Genomic DNA, 24,364 nt, shown 5'->3' with positions numbered 1-24,364 from the left:
ATCGCCCTTTTGTAGCTTACATTCTTCTAGTGCCATCTCAAAGTGTTCAACAATTGTATTAAAAAATACAAAATGAGAAAATGACAGCCTAACTATTCTCAACAGCCCTTTGAGAAGACTTGTGACAAAAAATTAAATGTTCTTTTCACAGAGACCCAGTCACTGTTACACGCATTGCACAAAGAGGGGGATTAATTGAACAATGTTTCATAGCCAGTACAACAAGTTTTACGATGCCTGTATAAACTATATTGAAAAGTAGGTAGCTCAAAATTCTTCAGGGGAATTAGGTCTTTTTCCTGGCTTGTTCTAACCACAATGGAAAATATAAGTTAGTCACGCGCTAGATCATCTTTAGCAGTTGTTCGGCAAATTTATTCCATTAGTATTGATAAAGAACAATATTTTGAACAGTATAAAATAGTTTAGAGGTCAAATTGGGAGAAGTGGACCTCTAATTCAGAAGCCAGTCTGTCCTTAGAAGATATATGGCTTCATCTTTTCAAAACATTCAGTGAGGAAGGAATTGATGTTCCATTGTTTTTGTCTGTGGTAGAATTTGATTGCTCACTTCCAGCAACTAACTCTTCAGTAGAAAGTTTATTCTCGCTTATGAACGGTTGAAAGAAACTTATTGGAAATTGATATATTAGGAGTTATTCTTCTTGTTAAGACTCTTTTTGTAAAACTATCCTGTGTGCAGTTTTACCTCAAGATACTCTTTAGGATAAAAAAGAATTGCTGCAACAAATTGTTCATGGAAATACGGTGACTCTTAAAACCAAACTGAGGGAACATCGTACGTACGTACGTACGTACGTACGTACGTACGTACATAAGTAGTCACCTAAACACTGAGATTACTGTTGTACATTATTTTTTTCAGACTATTAATGTCAAAGTGCATTTATATATACATTAAATGTATAATATTAATGCTTGTGTGTGCAAGGCTCTGGGCCTGATTTAGAAGTTGATGCAAGTGGTGTCAGTGCTGCGTCTTCAGTAGCAGCGGATCTGAGAAGGTATGCAAATGCTGGATGTGCAGTCTTTAGTAAAGAGAAGCCCACCTCTGACTTCGCAGATTCGCTGCATGTGTCCAAAGATGCAGCATCGGACCACCATCACAACCACCGTGTTGAGCAGCAGGCATCTGAGCAAGGATGCTCAGAATGTCCACCGCTACTAAGCTGCTGAGACCAGTGAATCTGTGTCTGAAGGCACAGTCGCTGGCTTCAGCATGCCCCCATTTTTTTGACACGCTTCCCCCTCCCTGCCCTCAAACAGCTACAGACTGTCAATCAACCAATGTCTGCAGCCGCACTTCCTTCATTGATGCAGGACCAGTCCTGCACATGTGCAGATCTAAAACCATCAGTCAATCGCCACCGAACTGAGTTAGCGTTCACATATGAATTAGGTCCTATATCCAAAATACAATGTACCTGAGTTTATACAAATATAAAATTATGTGACATATGACAATTTCCATTTCGTTAATATGAAAAAAATTACATATGCCCATAAGTGTATCACAGGATTTGTGTTCGATTTTAGTTTCTGTGAAGCCTATGGGCTCTATTTACTACGATCCACATTGGTAATGCAGATTGTAGTGTGATATTACCGAGTGAATTTGCATTGCGAATTCAAGCAATATCACAGGGATTTAATACAACCGACTTGCCTCTGCTACCCCCCTTGGCGCTAAGCCCCGCCGCCAAGCCCCGCCCCCTGCGATCGCAGACCCCCCCTCTCCCTTAATTTCACTTACCTGCATGATCCGGGCTCCAGTCAGCTGACATCCCATACTGCACTGGGACCCTTTCAGGTGACGACCGGGCCGAAGTGCAGCATGGGAGACCAGCTGACCGGAGAGAGGACATCCCCAGAGCCCCGAACTCCGGTCCCTGGAGTCAGGTAAGTTTGTTTTTTACTTTTTTTTTTACAGTGAATCAGTGTGTGGTCTGTTTAGACCACACAGCTGATTACTTGGGCCGGCTGAGCGGAGCAGGAGTCCGGTAACCGAGGGGAGACCCTGGATAACGCCACCTCCAGGTGGCGTTATTATCACAGGGCTTTCCCCCGATAACTTTGGCCAGATCACATTTCCCATTACAATTATGGGAAATGTGATCTGATTACTAAAAATAAGTGATACTTAGGGGTTGGAGTCAAATTTTACGAATTCTACTCCAATTGCCCATTAGTAACTGTAGGTGATACTAAAATAGTGTGAAAACACCCTTTTTCACTTTATTTTAGTAAAAATAATGTTAATAAATAGAGCTCTATGAGAGAGTATTTACTGTAGTTTGTGTTTAGTGATTTCAGTCCTGAGTTACTTGAAAAAAAAAAAAAAAAAAAATATTTTGCATCTTACCTCCTTACCTCCTTTATTATCTTGGGACTTATTCCAAGCTTGGTCACTCTTTTAGATCAAGCGTAATTTAAAACAGACATTGCTCCTTTTCATTGTGGTTTCAACTCGTAATACACTGTTTTAGTGTGTTTGTTTCTTGTTTTATATTTGTGCATTCAGTAATTCAGCTGTACTGCTTATAGAAAATAAATACATGACATCAATACAGTACATGCACTTTAAACAGGGAATGTTCCAGTTCTAGCGCTTGAAAATAAATTGTAAGCCTTTTTTTATGTATCTTACACAATTTTGTAAACACTTTTAAATTTTTTAATTGCTTAGATATGTGCCACGCAGCCCCATGTGCCCATGACAATAGTCCAGCTGGTGCACACTAATAACCGCAGTGCTGCTAATGATACCACTGAAATATATGGAATATAGCGGAAAATTCATAGAACGATGAATACTATCAGCCTGTGAGTGCAGTCATCTTCCAACCACACTAACAGGCAGGACCCTAGGCAATTTCCTAGGGCACCAGTGATTAGGGTGTGCCTAAAACATTGAATAGGTAACAAGGGGGTAGATGTACTAAGCCTTGGAGAGAGATAAGGTAGAGACCAATCAGCTCCTAACTGTCATTTTTCAAACAGAGCCTGTAAAATGCTAGTTAGTAGCTGACCACCCACAGCTATAACGAGCGGCCAAAAAGATGGTCGCGATGGTCAAGACCATCGCGACCATCGGGCTTGCAACGAGACCCTTGTGATAGGGTCTCGTCTGCCGCAAGCCCTGGAGGGCTTTTGGCTCTATCAAAGCCAAAAGCACTCCCACTGACATCATTTGTGATGTCAGTGGGGCCGGCCCCAGACGGTAGGCGTTCCCATGGGAACACCTCCGTCTGGGCAGCAACGCCCCCGGCACGCCCACCAAAGGGGGCGTGCTGTCACTCAACATTGACAGCATGCCCCCTTTGTAGCGAGACCCATAGCGACGGCTTGCCCGTCGCTATGCGGGTCTCACGCATGCGCACAACGGAGCCGGCTCCCTCGTGCGCATGCGCACTTGGCCAACATCGACCCGCTTGCAAGCGCTCAGCGCTCGCGAGCGGGTCTGAATCAGGCCAGGAGTTTGCAGCCACAACCATTAGTCTGTCAAAGTAGGAAGCAGCATGGATGTTGCCATAATGTCTAATGATAGGGATGGGGGTCCTCCAGGGTTATCCCAAAATTTGGTAAAACCTGCATCCAAATGCATTGTTTGCATTTCAGAGCGTTTCCCACATGTTTGTGGTATTTAAATATTTATGTATGTTTTTTTGTTTTTTTTTAACTATATTGGCATGGTCATGAAAGCCAGCATTTTGCAGTTACTTTCTAAGCTACTAATGAATTGAGTTATATAATGCAGAGGCGTACATGTTGCTGTCTTGCCTATTGAGTTTCAATAACGCTAGAATGTAACTGCTGTAACATATTAAAACTTCATACATTGTTTAATGGCTTTCTATGATCCTTTCCATACCCACAATATTTGTAATGCTTTTTTTTTTTTTTTATAACACTTGCTTAATATTATCTTATGTTCATCATTTACCGTATATACTCGAGTATAAGCCGAGTTTTTCAGCACATTTTTTGTGCTGAAAAAGTACCCCCTCGGCTTATACTCGAGTGAAGTGTAGCGCTACACACTGCCAAACACACAGCCGCCGGAGCTGGCAGCTGTGTGTTTGTTGTAATCAGCAGCCGCTGAGAGTCTGTCAGACTGTCAGCAGCTGCTGCTGCTCCCACTGCGGGAGCCATCTTCCGGCTCCCGCAGTGGGTAATGGGAGAGACGTCATGAGTAATGACGTCTCTCCCATACAAAGCGGCTGGAGGAGCTGTTAGCGGCGGGACCAGGAGCGGGGGTATCAGGTAAGTGATTTTTTTTTATTCTTATTACGTCTCTCTCTACTGGGGGGGGGGACTACTGGGGGCACTACCAGGGGGCGATTACTACAGAGGACACTACCAGGGGGCGATTACTACAGGGGTCACTACCAGGGGGCGATTACTACAGGTGGCACTACCAGGGGGGCATTACTACAGGGGGCACTAAAAGGGGGGGATTACCACTGGGGGAACTACCGGGGGGGATTACTACTGGGGGCACTAAAGGGGGGGGATTACCACTGGAGGCACTACCAGAGGGGGATTACTACTGGGGGCACTACCAAGGGGGGATTACTACTGGGGGCACTGAAAGAGGGGATTACCACTGGGGGCACTACCAGGGGTGGATTACTACTGGGGGCACTGAAAGGGGGGATTACCACTGGGGGCACTATCAGGGGGGATTACTACTGGGGGCTCAACCAGGGGGAATTACTACTGGGGGCACAACCAGGGGGAATTACTACTGGGGGCACTACCAGGGGGGATTACTACTGGGGGCACAACTAGGGGAATTACTTCTGGGGGCACTACCAGCTGCTGCATTGCCCACCCTAGGCTTATACTCAAGTCAATAAGTTTTCCCAGTTTTTTGTGGTAAAAGTAGGTACCTCGGCTTATATTCGGGTCGACTTATACTCGAGTATATACGGTAATAGGAGACATTACTGAGGCCAATTCATTGATATTGTAAGTTAGAACATCTATTATTTCACACTATAGTTCAAGGAGAGGATGTGCTATGCCGGAATCAGTATGATTTACCGCCGGCCCTATTCTACCCCCTAACCCTCCCTTAGGGGTGCCTAACCCTAACCTCTCCCCAAGTGCCTAAACCTAACCCCCCCCCTTCCCCGCAGCCTAAACCTAAGTCCTTCGGGGGGGTGCCTAACCCTAAACCCCCCTTCCCCTAGCCTAAACCTAACCTCCCAGGGGCGGTGCCTAACCTTAAGTCCCCCGCTGGGAACCCATAACCTAACCCTCCCTCCTGCGCGGCTGTCCGTGCCCGGCGCTCTGCTTACCTTCGATCGGTAAGCCGGGCGTCAGGCTCCCAGCCTAGGTCTAATGACAGGCATCGGGATTTCGTCGCCTGTCAGTACCTTGCCAGGATTAGACAGTCGGGAAGCCGGCGGTCGGGATTACATCCGTCGGCTTCCCGCTATGCCAAATATATTTCGTCAGCACCATGGATGACCCCTTTACTATGCTGAGGCTAATTCCATTCAAAACAGAAATTTTTTGGGGGATGGAATTCGACAAATTTATGATTAATTCAGGATATTGCTTACCTGGTAGCCGTCTTTCAACCCTTTTATAGTGGGTGACCTGATATCTGACATAATATGGTGATGATTTTCTGTCAGTAGTGTTGTCGATAAAAAATAATTAACATGGTCAAGAACCAGGGGAGCATCATTAAACATAGTGACCAATGGGGACTTGTCTCTTCTGCTAATAGGTGCTTTTTTTTATTACACCTAGTATGTTGCCCATTGATAACATGCTGCCTAATGGAGTGATAACAGCCTTAACAAAGAGTAGAAGACATTGATGGACCAACTGAATCAGGTGGAACTCCTAACCCCATGTAATTCAAATTCTTAATTAATCTTGCATTTGTGGATCTTTATACAGGTGTAATTATCTGTATAATTATTGTGGCTGGCCTGTCCCATCTCCATCATGCACCCAGATGTACGGGTGCATGATGGTTTTTCTGAAATGTGACTCCATTCTAGCACTGTGGGTTGTGTCCTCACAATGATTTAATAGTATTTGACATAAAAATATAAAAAAACAACATACAAAGGTGGGAATTCAATTAGCCCTGTTAAGTTAACAGGTGCTTATTGAACGCCAGTACCCTATTCCATTAGCCCCGTCAATCCTGCAGTTATCGGGTGATAACAGATAGTTAACGCATTAACACAGCTATCAGACGAATTTGGGAGGCTAATTGAATAGCCCTAGGCATTAAAGCCGAAGCTCCCTCCCGTTATTACCTGAATTTCCCCCATAGTACAATACATCATAAAAAGTCCACCTTTGTGTAGGGAAAATCATTTTAATGTTTCCTGAAGAAGCTGCCGATGGGCTATAGAGGCAGAGAAATGTGTAGAAGGAGAGTGCCCACTTTCAGAGAGGACTTTGGACATAAGAGCGGCTGATCCCGGGACTTACATTTTCCCTCAATGAGGAAATTCTGTTGTTATATTTGAACTGGACTTGCTCCCATTTTAAAAGAAACAACACAGGCTTTACAACAGTTCTACCTCAAATCTAAGGACCGATGGGGTAAGTAATAAGGGATGGAGTGACACAAAAGGGGCGATTCTATATGCATGCATGCTTTCTACTAAAAGTCCAGACTCTCCCTGCTATTATTCTGTATACCTCTCAGCCTGCTCATTACAGCTGTCTCCAGCTTGCTAATCCCCATGGATCTGTAATTTGCAGCATTATACTCCCCATCCTGCTCCCTTCACTAGGAAGTGGATAGGATCTGGGAGGACCACCTACTCTTCCGAGGGCACAGAGGAGTGGGATGGACTAGAGATTCCAGGAGAGTAGAAGAATATAGGTATGCCTCATTGACAGTAGGTGCCGCAGCATATGGGGTACAAGTATCCTGCTCTTTTCCAGCAACAAGGCTCTTGGCTTATGAAAATCATCAGTCAACACACAGCTACTAAAAGCAGGAAGTGGATTATTGGAGGAGTGCCCATGCAGGACAACAGTATCACTCTTCTATAGAACCAGAAGTGGAAGAATGTTGATATAAGTGGTGAAGGACAGCTCTAGTTGCCAGAAGCTGACGATTTCTACAATGTCTAGTTCCAATTGAATAGGGTGGCACTTTAGGTATAAAAACATTGGTCATTTTTGCATAAGTAAATAGTTCCTTTAATCATGCTAGAATCAGACCATATGTGGGCCAAATGTACATGGGTTTGACTATAGAGCATGTGCAGTCCGAAAAAAATCGCAATATCCATCCGCAAATTAGGGTCATTTGCACCTCTGCATCAGCACCTGTGGTCCAAATATTAGAGTCTACAATTTTCAGGCATCAGCATGATTTTGCTGAGATAGCCGCTAGGTTTCAAGCGGCAATTCGTTTTAAAACAAATACACCCTTTGTTGCTGGATTTGCCCTGGTACCCACAAATTGCAGTCTGTTACATTTGGTTCTGTATGTTTTAAAATTAGATTGTAGTAACTGGACACGAAATTAGATATAAAAATCTATAATGTTTGTCACGACGTGCCGGATCCCGGCATCTTCTTACCAGGTCCGGCATCGCTGGTGGTCTATGGGGCAGCGGGCGGGTGGCTCCTGGCGCCCGCTGCTCGTTCCTGACCTTGGCTTGTTCATGACCCAACTTTGTCTGCTCCCTGGTGCTGCGCTTGGTATTCTGGTTTGACCCTTGGCTGTACTGCGTGGCTTGCATACACCTGCTCCGTGGTACAGTCTTGTCAGTTTGGTTTTGACCCTGCTTGTCGACTACGCTGTACATCTTCATCGTACTCTTCTACATCCAGAGCACGCCAGCATCTGTATTAGGGAACCTAGTCTGAGAGCTGCAACCTGCGTGACGGACACAGCTGGTGAATACCGATGGTACATTAGATACTGCGCCAATCCCAAAATACGGGTTAGCATCCACAACCCATCCGTGACTTGTGACACCGTTTTTGTGGTCGTATTCTCTAACTCTATAATGTTTGAACACATGACAAGTTTTATATTATCTGTTGATTAATATGGCTGTAACAGTGGTCTATGCTGTGTATGTGCTTCTAGAAGCTCTGTCTGTCTGTCTCAATATTTCCAGTATCATGTCCAGCAAACTCAATTTAAACCATTGTTTTTATTGCAATACCATGCACTATTTTAGTATTACTAATGAACCTGTTAACCTAAAAGATCCATACATAATTACCATCAGTCAAGATTGGGTTCTGAGCCAGGAACAAGTTTTATGATTGTCTAAATATTTTACTGAGTAACCACACTAACTACCTGACCTCACAACTAATATCTGTGGTGCTATGTTGATGTTTCACACTAATCTTCAGTTGTTATCTTCATGTATGCTCGGTTTCCATAAATTCTCTTGAAAAACATATGTTGATTTTACAGAGATGCTTGAATATAGTGAGTTCTGCAATACAAACAAATTAGGTAATGTGTGCTGTTTTCTCAGGAACACTGGCAGGATAAGCAAAGGGTAACATGGATGTCAGGGGGTTATTACTTGTTAGGGAAGCCAATCCCAGATGTTTTAGAGTCCCAAAAATACCTGGGATTATAATCACTGAATCCCCAGTATTAAAGGATTCAAAACAAACTGTGGATTTGGCAGGGGGCAGTGGGATAATACCTTTTAGTTTTCAGCCACATTATCCGGTCCTCTCAGGCTCTCCAAGCTGCCCCTAGAATAGATGAAGTCCCACGATGCAGTTGCTCTCTGTCTACTGCAGCTGAGCCTGGAAGAGGACTGGACAGCATGCCCACCGACAAGAGAAGCCCCTTCTGGCCACCGCTGTGTGACTGGGATAAGTGAAAGGGAAAGAGCCAGAGGGATGCCAGAGGGAAACAAAGGAAAGTAGTGGGGGGGAATCTTTGTACAAATGAATCGCCGGACTGAGATTTTTCTTCAATTCCGAATCCTGGGATTTCACTTAATGTGCTGCTACATTGCATCAAGTATATACAATATACATATGTGCGCATTTATTTTATGCAGAGGTGTTTCTAGAGAGCAGTCTCCGCCACACTGAGCGGTGCGCGGCCAGTGCCACACTTATAGACTCTGGGCAGTGTGCCCAGAGCCTATAGCACGTGCGCAGGTAACTGGGAACATGGCCGCAGCGACCATCTTCTCTGTACTGCACATGCGCAAACGACGGGAAAACAGATGTTTTTTACAGCGCAGGCGCCGACGTGGGACTCCGGAGAGGTAAGTGTAATGTGGGTGCAGGGTGTGCAGTGCGGACTCCCCCTGGACCCAGGAGCCTGTGTGCCCCGCACACCCTGCACCCATTATAAATACGCCCCTGATTTTATGACTCTTTAAAGTATGAATGACTGGGACAAAGGTGACACCCAAGCAGCCCAACTGCTGAATCTGTAAGAGCAACCCTGAGCTCAGTGTACTTGCACATCATTTTCTCATGGCTAGAACCATAGAACCAGAAGCATCGGTTCCTTCAGACGAGGACCATGTATCTAAGGAGAATGTTGGGCACCTTATGGGCTAGTGTTACTAAGGTAGAGCAGCTATTTATCCTCCAGGCACAGTGACCTGAAAAGCCCACAAAACAGATTACAGCCAGGGCTGCCATCAGAAATTGTGGGGCCCGGGACTGATAAAATACGTAGGGCCCCCAAGACCCCATTATACAGTGCACATCTGGAAAATGGAGGCATATTAAAAATAGCTGAAGCCAGTGGAGCTGACCATCTTACAGTAATGACCTCACAGCTCCCCCCTATAGCAATAACCTCACAGAACCCTGTTCTTCAGTAATTTCTGCAGCAAGTCCCCCCCTTAAATAATCCCTTCCTCCTTCAATAGTCACCAGGCTCAACCTCCCCTTCCTCAGCAAAAGTTAACTTCTTAACTTTGGTGATGATCTCTGGTCAGGGCCGCCTTCAGGGGGGGACTGCCGAGTCATTAGTCCCGGGCCCGGACACGCGGGGTGCCCGCCTGGTGCTACCGCCTGCTAGCTTCTTCCCCCCCCTGCCACAATAACAATATTTACTGTCTATTACAGACAGGCCCGGCTGGGGCCCCACCGCCTACCAGTGCACTGCGGTGCGGCCACGCAGCTCTCTTCTCGCTGCCGCCGCCGTGTTCATGGATAGCCGTGGGAGGCAGGCAGAGAGGATGATGCTACCCAGGCAGCTCCGCTTGCCTGAGCTGCTCTTAGTATTACTGTCAGGTGCCCATGCGCAATCGTGACATAATGTCACATCAGTGCAGGCTGCTGCGTGCCAGCCACTGAAGAGGAGAAAGCTGCTGGCTCAGGACAGAACGGGAGACCAGAGACAGGGCTGGCAGCAGAAACTTTGGGGCCCGGTACACTGATATCTCTGGGGCCCCCAACCCCCCCCTCCCCCGTTCCTCGGGATCCCGGCGGTCACAATCCCGATGACGGCATACTGACAGGTTAGTATATCGACACCTGTCGGTCGGTATCCTAACCCTCCCCCTCCTCCTCCCTCCCTGATACCTAAACCTTACCGTCCCCCCTAATGCCTAACCCTAACCCCCCCAAGTGGTGCCTAACCCCCCCACTGTGATTTCTAAACCTAACCCTTCCTGCCCGCGATTTACAACTAAGGCGCCCTGCTATACCTACAGAATTCCAGCGTCGGTATCTAAACTGGCGTCGGCATTTCGACGCCTATGTTTAGTTCCAGGTCGGGATTTCGACACTGGGATTTATCAGCTGGCATCCCGTCTGCTGGCAAACTGACTGTATCCTCTCTATCTAGCTCATGTATGAGTTAGTGTAAAAAAAAAAAAAAAAAAATACAGTGTGTGTGTGTGTGTGTGTGTGTGTGTGTGTGTGTGTGTGTATGTATATATATATATACACACACACACACACACACTCACATATATACATTCATATACATACATGCACACACACACAGCAGTAAAGAATGGCGGCGTCAGAATAAATTAGAGTATTTCTGAAGACGCTGAGTGCCGCCATTCCTTCTTGCTGTGTGTGTGTACGTATGTGTGTGTATATATATATTCATATATGCATACACACACAGCAAGAAGGAATGGCGGCACTCTGGACCTCATTCAGAGTCGGTCGAAGCGGCCGCACGGTCGTACGCGAAAAGGGGCCGTATATGCAAATGATTCCCTCACAAGTTGCGTCCCTAAGTTCGGATCGGTAGCTGGCCGACCAAGGAGAGGAAGCGGTCGGAAGACAAAAAAATACGCCCCCTTCTCGTACACATTGCACGTCATCTTCGGGCATATAAGGATTAATCGAGACCATTGGCAACCATCGAAACTGGTCGTAGAGCTTAAGGTTGACCATACCCTCTCTGTAAAAACCTCCCATATCACATGTGCTATGACGCTACTTTGTTAATTATACACTCCCATAAACCGTATGCACTCCCACAAAACGCCGTCCGCATAATTAGACACGCCTGCGTTCGGATCTCCACTCCTCCGTTTTCAAGCACCTTCCCCTGTTACCACCCACAAACGCCTCAATCTGTCACTCAAACTACCGACCTGGCTGTGTTCAAGGAGAGAGAAATTTCTGATCGTAGTGGCTAGTTTGCGCACGCGCATTGCGAACTTTACGCAAGCGCAGTATAGCGAACATCGGTGGCGTACGACCGTGCGGCCGCTTCGACCGACTCTGAATGAGGTCCTCTGTCTTCAGAAATACTGTCATATATATATATATATATATATAGTGTAGAAAGTGGTAGCAGCGGCACTCCTTAGTAATAAATCAATAAACAGATGAAGTTCTAAACTTCTTTACTTCAACGTTTCAATCTTTTGGATTTTCGTCAGGAAGAATCCAAAAGATTGAAACGTTGAAGTAAAGAAGTTTAGAACTTCATCTGTTTATTGATTTATTACTAAGGAGTGCCGCTGCTACCACTTTCTACACTACAGTTTTTTGTTACTTGCGGAGGGCACCCGAAAATCACTGACTGAGGAGGAGTGCCAAGCTTTATGCCATTTATATATATATATATATATATATATATATATATATATATATATATATATATTAGGGATGTGCAGGCTCGGATAGGTTCGAGTTTGCACGTGGAGTTCGGATTTTTCCCTCCAGGAATGATGATGTTCGTCCATGCAAGATGACGTTTTGCCTCTCCTGAGTTCCGTTTTTTTGGAGGGAAAAATCCGAACTCCACGTGCAAACTCGAACCTATCCGAGCCTGCACATCCCTAATATATACACATATATACATACACACATATATATGTATATATACACATAATAGATAATATATACACACACACACATATATATATATATATGTAAATATATATGTATATGATTATGCATACATATATACACACATATTTTATATATATATATATATATATATTTATTTATTTTTATTTATTAACAGTTTCTTATATAGCGCAGCATATTCCGTTGCGCTTTACAATTGGAAACATTGATAGAACAAAACAGGGTAATAACAGACAGACATAGAGGTAAGAGGGCCCTGCTTGCAAGCTTACAATCTATAGGGAAACAGGCATTGATACACAAGGATAGGTGCTATATATATTGCAATTTGGTCTGGCCAGAATGCAGAGTTTCTAGGTGGGCTGCATGATCCAGTCACATAGGAATGTCGGCAAAATGTCAGGAGTATGTGAAGGAAAGACAATATGTGAGGTTATGTGTGGACTGTGAGAGGGGATGTGATAAGACATGGAAGCTATGAAGGTTATGTGGTCGGTTCTGGAATCTGATAAGCTTGTCTGAAGAGGTGAGTGTGTGTGTATATATATATATATATATATATATATATATATACACACACACATATGTATACACACATACATACATCTATATGATAAAAAAAATTACAATGACAATTACTTACCTGGCCTGAGAGACTTTACCACTTAAAGAAGAGGACTTGGAGTGTGTTTGGTGGGGGAGATCGGGGGAGGGGGTATGTAACCCATTGCCATTATATAAAATAAATGTATGACAGTGACACACTCAAGTGCCACTGCCCTTACCTGTTTGCTGCGCTTGGATGCCCTGGAGTTGCTGCTGGAGTCCACCGGACATGGATGGGGGCGGAGCAGTGAGTTGTGGCTCACGAGCTTCACAAAGGACCATGGGAGGAGCTGCTGCGGCTGGGCATGCGCGGCAGCCCTCCCGCAGCCATTTTAGTATAGGGAAGCCCCCTGGAGCCAGTACTCTGATGTCCGATCGGAGCCTTGCTCAGGGTAGCTGAAGCGCCATGCGGCCGGGTAGGCATAGGGGGACATGGGACTGGCCCAGCGCCGGTGGCCCAATCTTCTCTCTAGCTGGGCAGGGAGCAGGAGCATCCGCTGCCTGCCTGCTGGAGCCTGGCGGCCCGGGAATACTAAAATTGTACCGGCCTGGGGGGCAGATGGCACCCTGCCCCCCGGCCCAGCCCGCCACTGGTGGGAGTGGTCAGAGAAATGCAGGCATGCCTGTCCGTTTGAGTGCTGTTTTGTTGGCGTGTATAAATTAGCCACTGCGATGGCATACACAGCTTGTGTACTCACTGCGTGCGATAAGGTTAGCAATTTCCGAGTAAGGTCAGACCTGCTGTAATTGTGCATGAGGGGCTGATGTTACTCTATGTTCCCGATGTATACGCAGCACTTCAAGGTATTACGGATGTGAGATAGAGGTAGTGGGCGTCTCTATGCTGGCTGTGCGACAGCTTTGTGATTGCATTCATTAGCATATTGTCACAGCAGATCTGTGTGCGTAATCGCAGCTGGGATTGCAATAGCAATACATAGTGAATCAGACCCCAAGTCTGTAACATCAGTCTCAGTAGTGCAAACCTAGTAACAGAACATCACAAACTAGAAAGTGTTTTTTATACTGCGCCCCAGGGTCGGTGCTAGGGTGTCTGGCGCCCCCCCCCCTGCAAACTATACATTTGCGCCATTTCTCCCATACTCTATAAAGGAACAGTGCGCGCTACAAAAAAAGGGGTGTGGTCTCACAAGGAAAGGGCACAATAGTACTCCCCAATTCAAATGATACCACACAAAAGCACAATCTTATTCACATTACACCGCATGTAGTGCCCGATTCACATTACACCGCACGTAGTGCCCGATTCACATTACACCGCATGTAGTGCCCGATTCACATTACACCGCATGTAGTGCCCGATTCACATTACACCGCATGTAGTGCCCGATTCACATTACACCGCATGTAGTGCCCGATTCACATTACACCGCATGTAGTGGCCGATTCACATTACACCGCATGTAGTGCCCGATTCACATTACACCGCATGTAGTGCCCCTTATTTATGTTACGTCAGATAGTAGTACTCCTTATACACATAATGCCACATAGTAGTGCATCTTACGCATAATACCCAAAATAATGCCCCTTATACGCATAATGCCCCAAGTAATGCCCGTTATACACATATTAATGCCCCTTATACACATATTGTCCACAATAGTAGTGCATCTTACACATAATACCCAAAATAATGCCCCTTATATGCATAATGCCCAAAGTAATGCCCCTTATACACCTAATGTCCAGAGCAATGCCCGATATACACATAATGCCCAAAGTAATGGCCATTATACACATATTGTCCACAGTACTAGTGTCCCTTACATATAATGCCCAAATTAATGGCCCATATACACATAATGGCCAAAGTAATGCCCACAGTAGTAATGTCCCCTACACATATTTCCCACAGTAATGCCTCATATACATAATGCCCCGTATACACCTCATGTCCAGGTAATGCCCCTTATTCACGTTTGTTACTCCGGCTCCACCATGTGCCATTGTCACTACAGTCCCCCTCATGTATCACTCTAGCTTCCCCTTGTGTCGCAAGGTCCAACTACCCCCCCCCCCCCATTACACCCATAATGCTTACCATGCTGCCTGCATTCTCCCTATCTATAAGGTCTCACTCTTGCTGGGAGAATGGGACAGTCTGCAAGCTACTTGCCATTATACAAGTGTATTCAACAGTGTTTGAATACTCTTGTAAACTGACAAATAGTGTGCAGATGGTCCCTTGCTCTTAGTGTGAGCTCCAACAGACAGGGATACAGGTTACACTGCAGAGAGAAGACAGGCAGCTGCTCAGCTGTCATCCACCCCCAGGGGCACCGAGAGGGGGTCGCGTACAATTACCCGGGCCCGGGCTTGCTGCGTGGGCCCGGCACTGCTCCCCCTCCCTCTTAAGTCACAGCAGCCCAGCACACGCTGCTGTGTGCTGGGCTGCACTGGGAGACTGCTCGTGGCTGCTAAAGCAGCAGCCGGAGCAGTCTCCTATGCCTATGGGGGGAGCGATCACACTGATCGCGCCCCCCATTGGCTGTGTGCCGGGCTGAGGGGCACACAGCACCCTCCTCCCCAGCACGCAGCAGCGCTTTGCGGCGCTGAAATAATTATTTATTTTTCAGTTTTGTTTCTAAGGGGGCGTGGGCCCAGTATCCCATGATTAGGCCACACCCCCTGCCACCTGGGGTCAGCGCGGCTCTCGTCCGCCCTGTCCACCCCAGCAGCTACTGACAGAAAATGGGACCAGCCCAGAGGGCAACTGGCACCCTACCACCAGGCCCAGTCCACCCCTAACTGTGGGAGCCGGAGCTCAGGAGTGAGCTCCCAGGGAAGAAACCATTGGGCGCCCGCTGGTAGCAAATCTCAACGTGCACCTGGCATATTGAGAAGGCACTGTGGCCGTTTCTCCAGCCTGGCGCCTCCCTGCATTGTAGTGCCTGCTGAGCGTATAGGGCCGGCCCTGGCCTCCACACTATGTGTTAGCAAATTACATTTTCCATTTGGTACATTGATTATCTTGTTAATAATTTATAATCAACCACAGTACATTTGCACAGTTTATTTTTAATAAGTTTTCAAAATGAAAAGGTCTGAAGAATACCATGTACATAGCAGTCCTGCGTGTCCATGTCCATGGGTGTTTCTGCTGACACAGAACATTCACCTCCAGACAGATCTTTTCAGCCTATTTTGGCCTCAGAGCCAGGAAGGTTGTACTGGTCAGCGGTATGAAGAGCCATAAGAATGATAGAGACACCAGCAATGCTTTGTGGGAAAAATATTGAAATTAGCCTGTCCAGAAAACGAAGGCACATTTACACAGCACCTTCTGTTGGTGCTTGCCAGTGATTTGTAACCTACATATAAAGGCTGATGCTGAATTGCCAAATAATGCGCAATGGTATCTATACACTAATCTGTATTTGAAAGTACAAGTATAACAATCAACAGCAATGCACTTGATGTGATTTGCATAGGGAAAATAAGGGTCCGTGAGTATATGCAGTATGCTATGCTCTAAAACATTATTAATGTACGAAAATGACATAAGCACCATAATATAAGGGCACATTGTAGAAGCGTTCCTGGCTTTGCAGGAGGGCACACAACCATTTCCGCTATGTAAAAACACAGAACTAGCAGAGATTGAATCTTGTCTTATGCTTTTTGTAGGATGCATTTTACTTATTTAATTTACTTATGGGAAACTGCATTTCAGTATGCACAGTAAGCCATGTAAAAAGCTTAAACACACAGTAACAGATGTGATAAAAACAGTCCAGATGTTCTCTCACTCTCATGATTCATCTAAGTCATAAATGCGGCTAAACTGAGCACTATTTTAGGAGAAAATTGTAAGCCTTTAATGGAAGTGGTGTTCTAAGATGGTGGGAGATTGCAATTTGGAAAGTTGAAGTGTGCTCTGGGGGAACCGTATTGGGGCGTTGATGCAAAACCAAATCCATTTGTGGTGCACATCAAGTCTGCTTTGTGCATAAGATCCTATGTATTAGCGGTGCCCTGAATGTATTTATTCATACACAATTGACAATTACTGTCTTGCCATGAGCAATAAAAAACATGAGCAATAAATTAATTTTCATTTTCTTTAGATCTCAGTTGATGGATTCAAATATATAGGTTCTGGATGCGGCTCTCTTCAGCACCTGAAAATAAATGACATGTTTACTCTGACAGACAACTGCATCATAGTAAGTAAAAGTCACTTCACTTACATAGTGACACACACTCTCCAGCTCCCATGTTCTTTCTGAAAACATGATCGTACAATTACTTTTTAAAAGCTCTATTGACCTAAGTTTATTTTGTAGTTTCTGGTTTATGTGTATTTTTAACATATGTAGATTCTGCTACCAACGGATGGCTTATGTACTAAGAATTGTGGCTATGTACATTGCAGGGCGCATAATAATTTTTTGCATGATTATCCCCATTATGTAGTAAATATAACTTGCAGGGACAGTGGTAGAGATAACTGCTGTCCCTGCGAGTTACATCCCCGGGATATCGGAGATGTCTTCACTTTTCAGAATTTGGTCCCATTGGTTTATACCACCCTCGGATGGCGTAAACTGTTATATGAATAAGGAAGCGTATCAGGGCCGGCGCTACCACTAGGCAAACTTAGGCAGCTGCCTAAGAACGCCGGCCACTGCAGGGCGCTAGTGTGGGCCGCACATAAGTGCAGTCCGCACTACACTACTAGTATCAAACACACAGCCACCGGCACCGGCAGCTGTGTGTTTGTTTTAGCAGCCGATGAGAGTCAGACAGACTCTCATCGGCTGCTGCGCCCCCTGCCGGAGCCGGGCTGGAGCTCCCTCATGAGCTCCATTTTCCGGCTCCTGCAGTGAGTGATGGGAGAGATGTAATGACGTCTCTCCCATCATGCAGAGCGGGCCGGCCCGGGGGACAGAGGAGCGGACGTCGGAGTGGGATTAAGGTAAGTGGAGGTTTTTGTTTATATCTTCCGTGTGTGTCTGTCTGGGATTACTACTGGGGGGAGGCTACTACTGGGGGCACAACTACTACTGGGGCCACTGCTGGGGGGAGGCTACTATTGGTGGCACTGCCGGCGGGAGGCTACCATTGGGGGCACGATTACTACTTAGGGCATTGCTGGGGGGAGGCTACTACTGGGGGCACGACTACTACTGGGGGCACTGCTGGGGGGAGGCTACTAGTAGGGGCACTGCTGGGGGGAGGCTACTACCAGGGGCATTTCTGGGAGGATGCTACTACTGGGGGCACTGATGGGGGGATTACTGCTTGGGGCTCTGCACTGGTGGGACAACTACTGGGCACACTGCAAAGGTGGGGATTACTGCTGGGGGCACTGTATAGGTGGGGGACTACTATTGGGGGCACAGCTGGGGGGGACTACTACTGGGAGCACTGCATCTGGGGGACCACTACTGGAGGCACTGCACTGGGGGGGTTGGTACTGGGGGCATTATATAAGGGGCATTGCACAGGGGGGCTAGTACTGGGGGCACTATATAAGGGGCACTGCACAGGGGAGGACTACTACTGGGGGCATTATATAAGGGGTACTGCATAGGGGGACTACTACTGGGAGCACTGCATAGGGGGCCACTACTGGGGGCACTGTATAAGGGGCACTACTGGGGGCACTGCATAGAGGGGACCACTGCTGGGGGCACTGTATAAGAGCTTGTGTAGCTATCCGAGGGTTTGGGAGGGGGAGGGAGCGCAAGGCTGAAGAAATGCCTAGGGTGCCAAGAAACCTTGCACCAGCAGGCATTTACTCCACACCATAATTTGGTGTCTCTTTTACACACCCATCCTCTTAGTTTACCTCCCGCAGCTAAAGAAAACATGTTAATAAATACGACATGCATAGCATGGCGAGTTATTAGATCACAATCCCACTTGTCCAAATTGTCCTCACTATTTTAACCATTATGGGGTAACCCATCTTTTTCACCTGGCAATTCAACCCAATTTCAACGCTGGCACACCAGTGGCATTAGATATATTTATCAATTTTTAAATGACCAAACACTCCAACCTCTCACTCGCTCCCAAATGCAGGAGAAATTTCCCTCCATTACTAGCCCTCTATTTCCTTATTTGCAGGCAATGAGTTATATTCAGACCATGTTGCGTGGATTTTTAGTAGCCAATCTAAATTGGTGTCTGGATGGTGCGTTGCGTCGCAAACCACAGGGACCTTTCTCTACCTCTTTTATATATTCTTGTGCCCGACCTCTTATTAATTTAGAGTCAAGTACAACAGGACTTGCAAAATGGAAGGTCTTCCCGCAAATCCCCATAGAGACTATTGCTCTTTCATGTTTTAAAATGAACAAACAATTGGGATCGGTCTCTTATAATGAAATGCATTTAAAAACTTTACACAGATCATACTACACCCCCAAATTGAAATACATTATTGGCGATGCACCTAATGGCAATTGTTATAAATGTTCAGCACCTGACGCCGATATAGTGCATTGCCTATGGGATTGTCCACGTGTACAGGTTTTCAGGGGTGAACTTAATAGATATATTAAAGAGGTTCTAAAAATTGCTTTTGTGATCTCTAAAGAATGGGCTTTCTGGAATATAACCACAAACACACAATCACAGGGTTTGACAAAAGGAAATAAACTACTTCTGACCAAATTGACTGCAGCTGCGAAAAAGACCATCCTCTCACAATGGATTGAACCTAACCCACCTACTCTTACATTGTTATATCCTAGAATCATATTTCTTTTTACCATGGACTGGACAGAGACGTCCACCAATAAAGAAAATTTTACTGAAAAGTTTTTAGGTACATGGTTACCTTATATTCATACTTTATCCCCATTACTTAAAGATTCCTTATGGAGATGCTTCCAACTAACATCGTGGTTTAACTTGGAAGTACTTGAAAATGGTCCTCCCTTTTGATCTTGATTTTGACTCGCACCATAACTGTAGCTGGCCTGTTAATAAAGGTTGATAAAGGTAATTGTAACTGTTTCTTGTGTGCGTAATTACAATTTATATCTGGATGTAGATACTGCAAATATTATAATTATTTTGTTGGATGTTTCCATGCAATCTGTTTATTATGTTGAGGATAACTTAAGATATACTTGTATCACAATATGTTGTTTTCCTAACAATAAAATATATATTTTTTTTTTAAAAAGAAACCTTGCACTGGTCCTTAGCATATTCGATATTACAGTCCCTCTCCTGAAGTCTCCAGAAATTGACACTGGGCCTGATTCAGCAGCGATCGTAATTGCAACTACATGCGCAGATCGAGCAATTGTTAGCCATTGCACATGCGTATGCAGCGCACTGCGCGGCGACTGCATTGCACTTACACACGCAGATAGGAATCCATCGCAGAGTGAGTGACAAGCCGTGAGCATTTCAGCATGGTGAGGGGGGAGTGGAAGGAGAAACACAGACGTGCCTGTCCGATTATACGACGTTGCATGGGCGTGCATAAATTAGCCACTGCGACGGCCTACGTAGCTTGCGTAATAACTGCGTGCAACGAGGTTAGCAATCTCTGAGGAAGGTCATGGCTATTGTAATTGTGCGTGAAGGGCCGATGTTACTCAGTGTTCCCGATGTATATGCAGGTCTGCAAGGTATTACAGATGTGAGATAGCTGTAGTGGGTGTCTCTATGCTGGCTGTGCGACAGCTTTGCGATTGCATTTATTAGCATATTGTCACAGCAGACCTGCGTGCATAATCGTAGCTGCGATTGCAATAGTGATCCGTAATGAGTCAGGCCTATTGTCCTCCTACTAGTGTGGAATTTTAACCGTCTTCAAATAATTCTGAAAGAAATGTGAGAGAGGAGATTTCAGTTCTCTTTGGATATGAAGATTATTTATTTAGGGGCCAGGTCTGGGTCCGAAAGCATTCCCGTAGCCCTGTATTAACCTCCATCACAGACTGTTTGCATCTTGATAAAATATGTTTCTTATTGCATGCCAACATATGTTTTGAGAATGTTTTGTGTGTGTAGATTTATGTTGCATGAATGTATTTTAATCTTTATGGTATGTAAGCTTTGGGTATCAGATATAGGGACCTATTTATTAAGCTGGTTGTTCATAAAATTATGCAGAAACTACAGATCCTGCATAATTGTATGTATCCCAGAAATGTAACAACAGCCTAATGCAGGAGATTTCACAGAATTCTCTTGCAAAAGGCTAACTACCACTGCAGATTGCAGTCCCCATTATAGGCAATGGGGACTATGGTCTGACCCCTATGTACCAAACTCCAAAAAGCAAAGCTTTTCAGAGTTTGGTCCAGTTGGTTTACGCCATCCGCAGATACCCCTGGGATGTAACTCAAAGGTTAACGCTACTGCAGTGTCTACAAGTTATATTTAGTACATAGCGGGGATAACGATATAAATAATAATTATCCCTGCTGCAATGTACATTGAAAAAGAATCATCGCACTTTCGCCCCATAGTGAAGATTTCATTGATTTGACATAAAATATAAAATACATACAGTACCTATAACATGTAAAATGTGTTTAGCTGAAACACAATACACTAAGATACATATATCATGTCTACGCATACTTGCCTACTTTTTCGTAATGTCCGTGAGACTTCAGAATTTTGTGTAATTGTCCCGCACTCCCAGGACGCTTTATGACCATAATTTGCATTGAATTTCTCCATTGTGGCCGTATCTCCTCCTGTTGCATGATTGACATTGCACAACTAAGCAGTCACAAGATTCGCTGCCCCACTGCCATCACACCTACCATTCCTAACACTCCCTCACACCTCCCATTCCTAACACTCCCTCACACCTCCCATTCCTAACACTCCCTCTCACCTCCCATTCCTAACACTCCCTCTCACCTCCCATTCCTAACACTCCCTCTCACCTCCCATTCCTAACACTCCCTCACACCTCCCATTCCTTACACCCAACTAGGATTTCCTGTGCGCAGGTATGTGCATACATTGTAGCGCAGTACATGATGGGGGGAGAGGGACAGAAAAAGTTTTAAGGAATGTTGTAATAAATATACTGTATGCCATCTATTAACTATAGATTTCCATTAAAGTGTCCATAGTTTGTTTAATAAAGAAATATGAATATTGCAAGCCCATAGTAAAGTGATTAGTAACCAGAATGTAAACTGAGGCAGAGAACATCTGTTTTAAAGCTAGCAGACTAGGAGGGCTGGCCTCTCTCTTCCTAAATTTCAACATCAGACAAGAAAACGATCCCTCAGATCACATTCATGGAAATACTCTATCAGCCTTGAAATGCTAAAGGTCCATGGTGGAATTTTGCAAACAATGCAGTTCTTGTTAATAGTCTCACTAGAATAGACCAAACAATATGAATATTGAGTTATTGCATGTTTTCTGGAAGAAGGCTTTGTATAAAGCAATATATTTTTGCAGAGCTTGCATATCCGAGGAGATGCTCAGTTTCAATAAACTAAATTAATTTTTCTTTTGCTAGAGAAATAAAAATCTGTTATTATGGGGCATATACAATTGACCACAAGGTTTTCCCTGCAAAACTATGGGGATTGCGACCAATTTTCTATTATCGCAGGTATGCGCAATGCTGATATCCACGGTATCGAATAGGAAAAAAATGGGCGCAAATTTTTTTTCGGGCAATACCCTGTAGGGTAAAATGGTTATTACTGTCCAATTATTATTATTATATGGCTGATTTGTTTTTTTAAATCCAGTAATTTTTTATTGATTTTTAGTTTTGAAATTACATAAACATTTGCATTAATAAAACAATTTAAACTTACATTAATGCATAGAAATTAATAAACAACAAAAGCTATACATGTGTGGTCTCTCTTCTTACTATTCAAATACAACTGTAGGTTACATTCTTTCCTCCGCATACAGATCAAATGTTAAATCTATTAATCTGACATCTATAAACATACTAATGACATCAAACACAGCATTGCACATACATCGATGTGCTCTTATTTCTTGTATCTACTCGGTAGATAGACAAAAGTCTGCCGCTCCCGAACTAATATATGGCTGATTTGTGATATTTTTTATTTTTTTTTTAGTAAAAAAAATTATATAAAGCAAATGTTTTTTTTTTTTATTTATTTTAATAGATCATTATCAACAATTCTTAACTCAAACCATGAAGTGGTTGAAAAACATTGATAAAGTAATTGCTGTGTCCTTGAGTAAAGAGTAGTGATATAACTTTCCCATATGTTAAAGAATTTACTAACTCTATATTCTCTATCCAAAGAAGCTTCCAACCAATCCATTCTAAATAGGTAGAATAGTTTTTCTTTAACCACTTGCCTGGCATGGTCGCATTAGATGCGACCACTCCAGGCTGGGCTTTCCCTGACATGGTCACATCTGATGTGTATCTGCTTAATTGATAATGAAATAACGAGGGAATAGCCCACACCTGGCCATGAAATAGCTTTTGCGTTGATAGTCCCATTACTTTTGGCCCCTTAAAAAGTGGGAGGCACATATAGAAACCGTTGTAATTCCTACACCGTTCACCTGATTTGGATGTAATTACCCTCAAATTAAATCTGAAAGTCTGCAGTTAAAGCACATCTTGTTTGTTTCATTTCAAAGCCATTGTGGTGGTGAATAAGAGGCCAAAATATGAAAATTCTGTCAATGCCCCAATATTTATGCACCTGACATACATATACAGTCAGGTCCATAAATATTGGGACATTGACAGAATTTTCAGATTTTGGCCTCTATTCACCACCACAATGGTTTTGAAATGAAACTAATAAGATGTGCTTTACCTGCAGACTTTCAGATTTCATTTGAGGGTAATTACATCCAAATCGGGTGAACGGTGTAGGAATTACAACGGTTTCAATATGTGCCTCCCACTTTTTAAGGGGCCAAAAGTAATGGGACTATCACCTCAAAAGCTATTTCATGGACAGGTGTGGGCTATTCCCTCGTTATTTCATTATCAATTCAGCAGGTAAAAGGTCTGGAATTGATTCTAGGTGTGACATTTTCATTTGGAATCAGTTGATGTCGACTCTCAATATGAGATCCAAAGAGCTGTCACTATCAGTGAAGCAAGCCATCATTAGGCTGAAAAATCAAAACAAACCCATCAGAGAGATAGCAAAAATATTAGGTGTGGCCAAATCAACTGTTTGGAACATTCTTAAAAAGAAAGAACGCATCAGAGAGCTCAGCAACACCAAAAGACCCGGAAGACCACGGAAAACAACTGTGGTGGATGACAGAAGAATAATTTCCCTGGTGAAGAAAAACCCCTTCACAACAGTTGGCCAAATCAAGAACACTCTCCAGGAGGTATATGTATATGTGTCAAAGTCAACAATCAAGAGTAGACTTCACAAGAGTGAATATAGAGGGTTCACCACAAGATGCAAACCATTGGTGAGCCACAAAAACAGGAAGACCAGATTAGAGTTTGCCAAACAAA

General features: G+C 44.5%; 1 protein-coding gene across 1 annotated transcript in view; it reads left to right on the top strand.

The window, feature by feature from the left end:
• The window catches only part of FBXL13 (F-box and leucine rich repeat protein 13), a 252,029-nt gene that overhangs the window by 177,611 nt on the left and 50,054 nt on the right, over positions 1–24,364 (top strand). The window contains exon 13 of the mRNA XM_088468829.1: positions 16,998–17,096. Within this exon, the coding sequence (XP_088324955.1) occupies positions 16,998–17,096 (99 nt within the window). The remainder of the gene's footprint in view (positions 1–16,997; positions 17,097–24,364) is intronic.

Source organism: Taudactylus pleione, unplaced genomic scaffold (genome assembly GCF_031769625.1).
Source record: "Taudactylus pleione unplaced genomic scaffold, aTauple2 ptg000086l, whole genome shotgun sequence".
Taxonomy (NCBI): domain Eukaryota; kingdom Metazoa; phylum Chordata; class Amphibia; order Anura; family Myobatrachidae; genus Taudactylus; species Taudactylus pleione.
The sequence above is the reverse complement of the archived record's forward strand: the minus strand, read 5'-3'. Positions and strand labels throughout refer to the sequence as shown.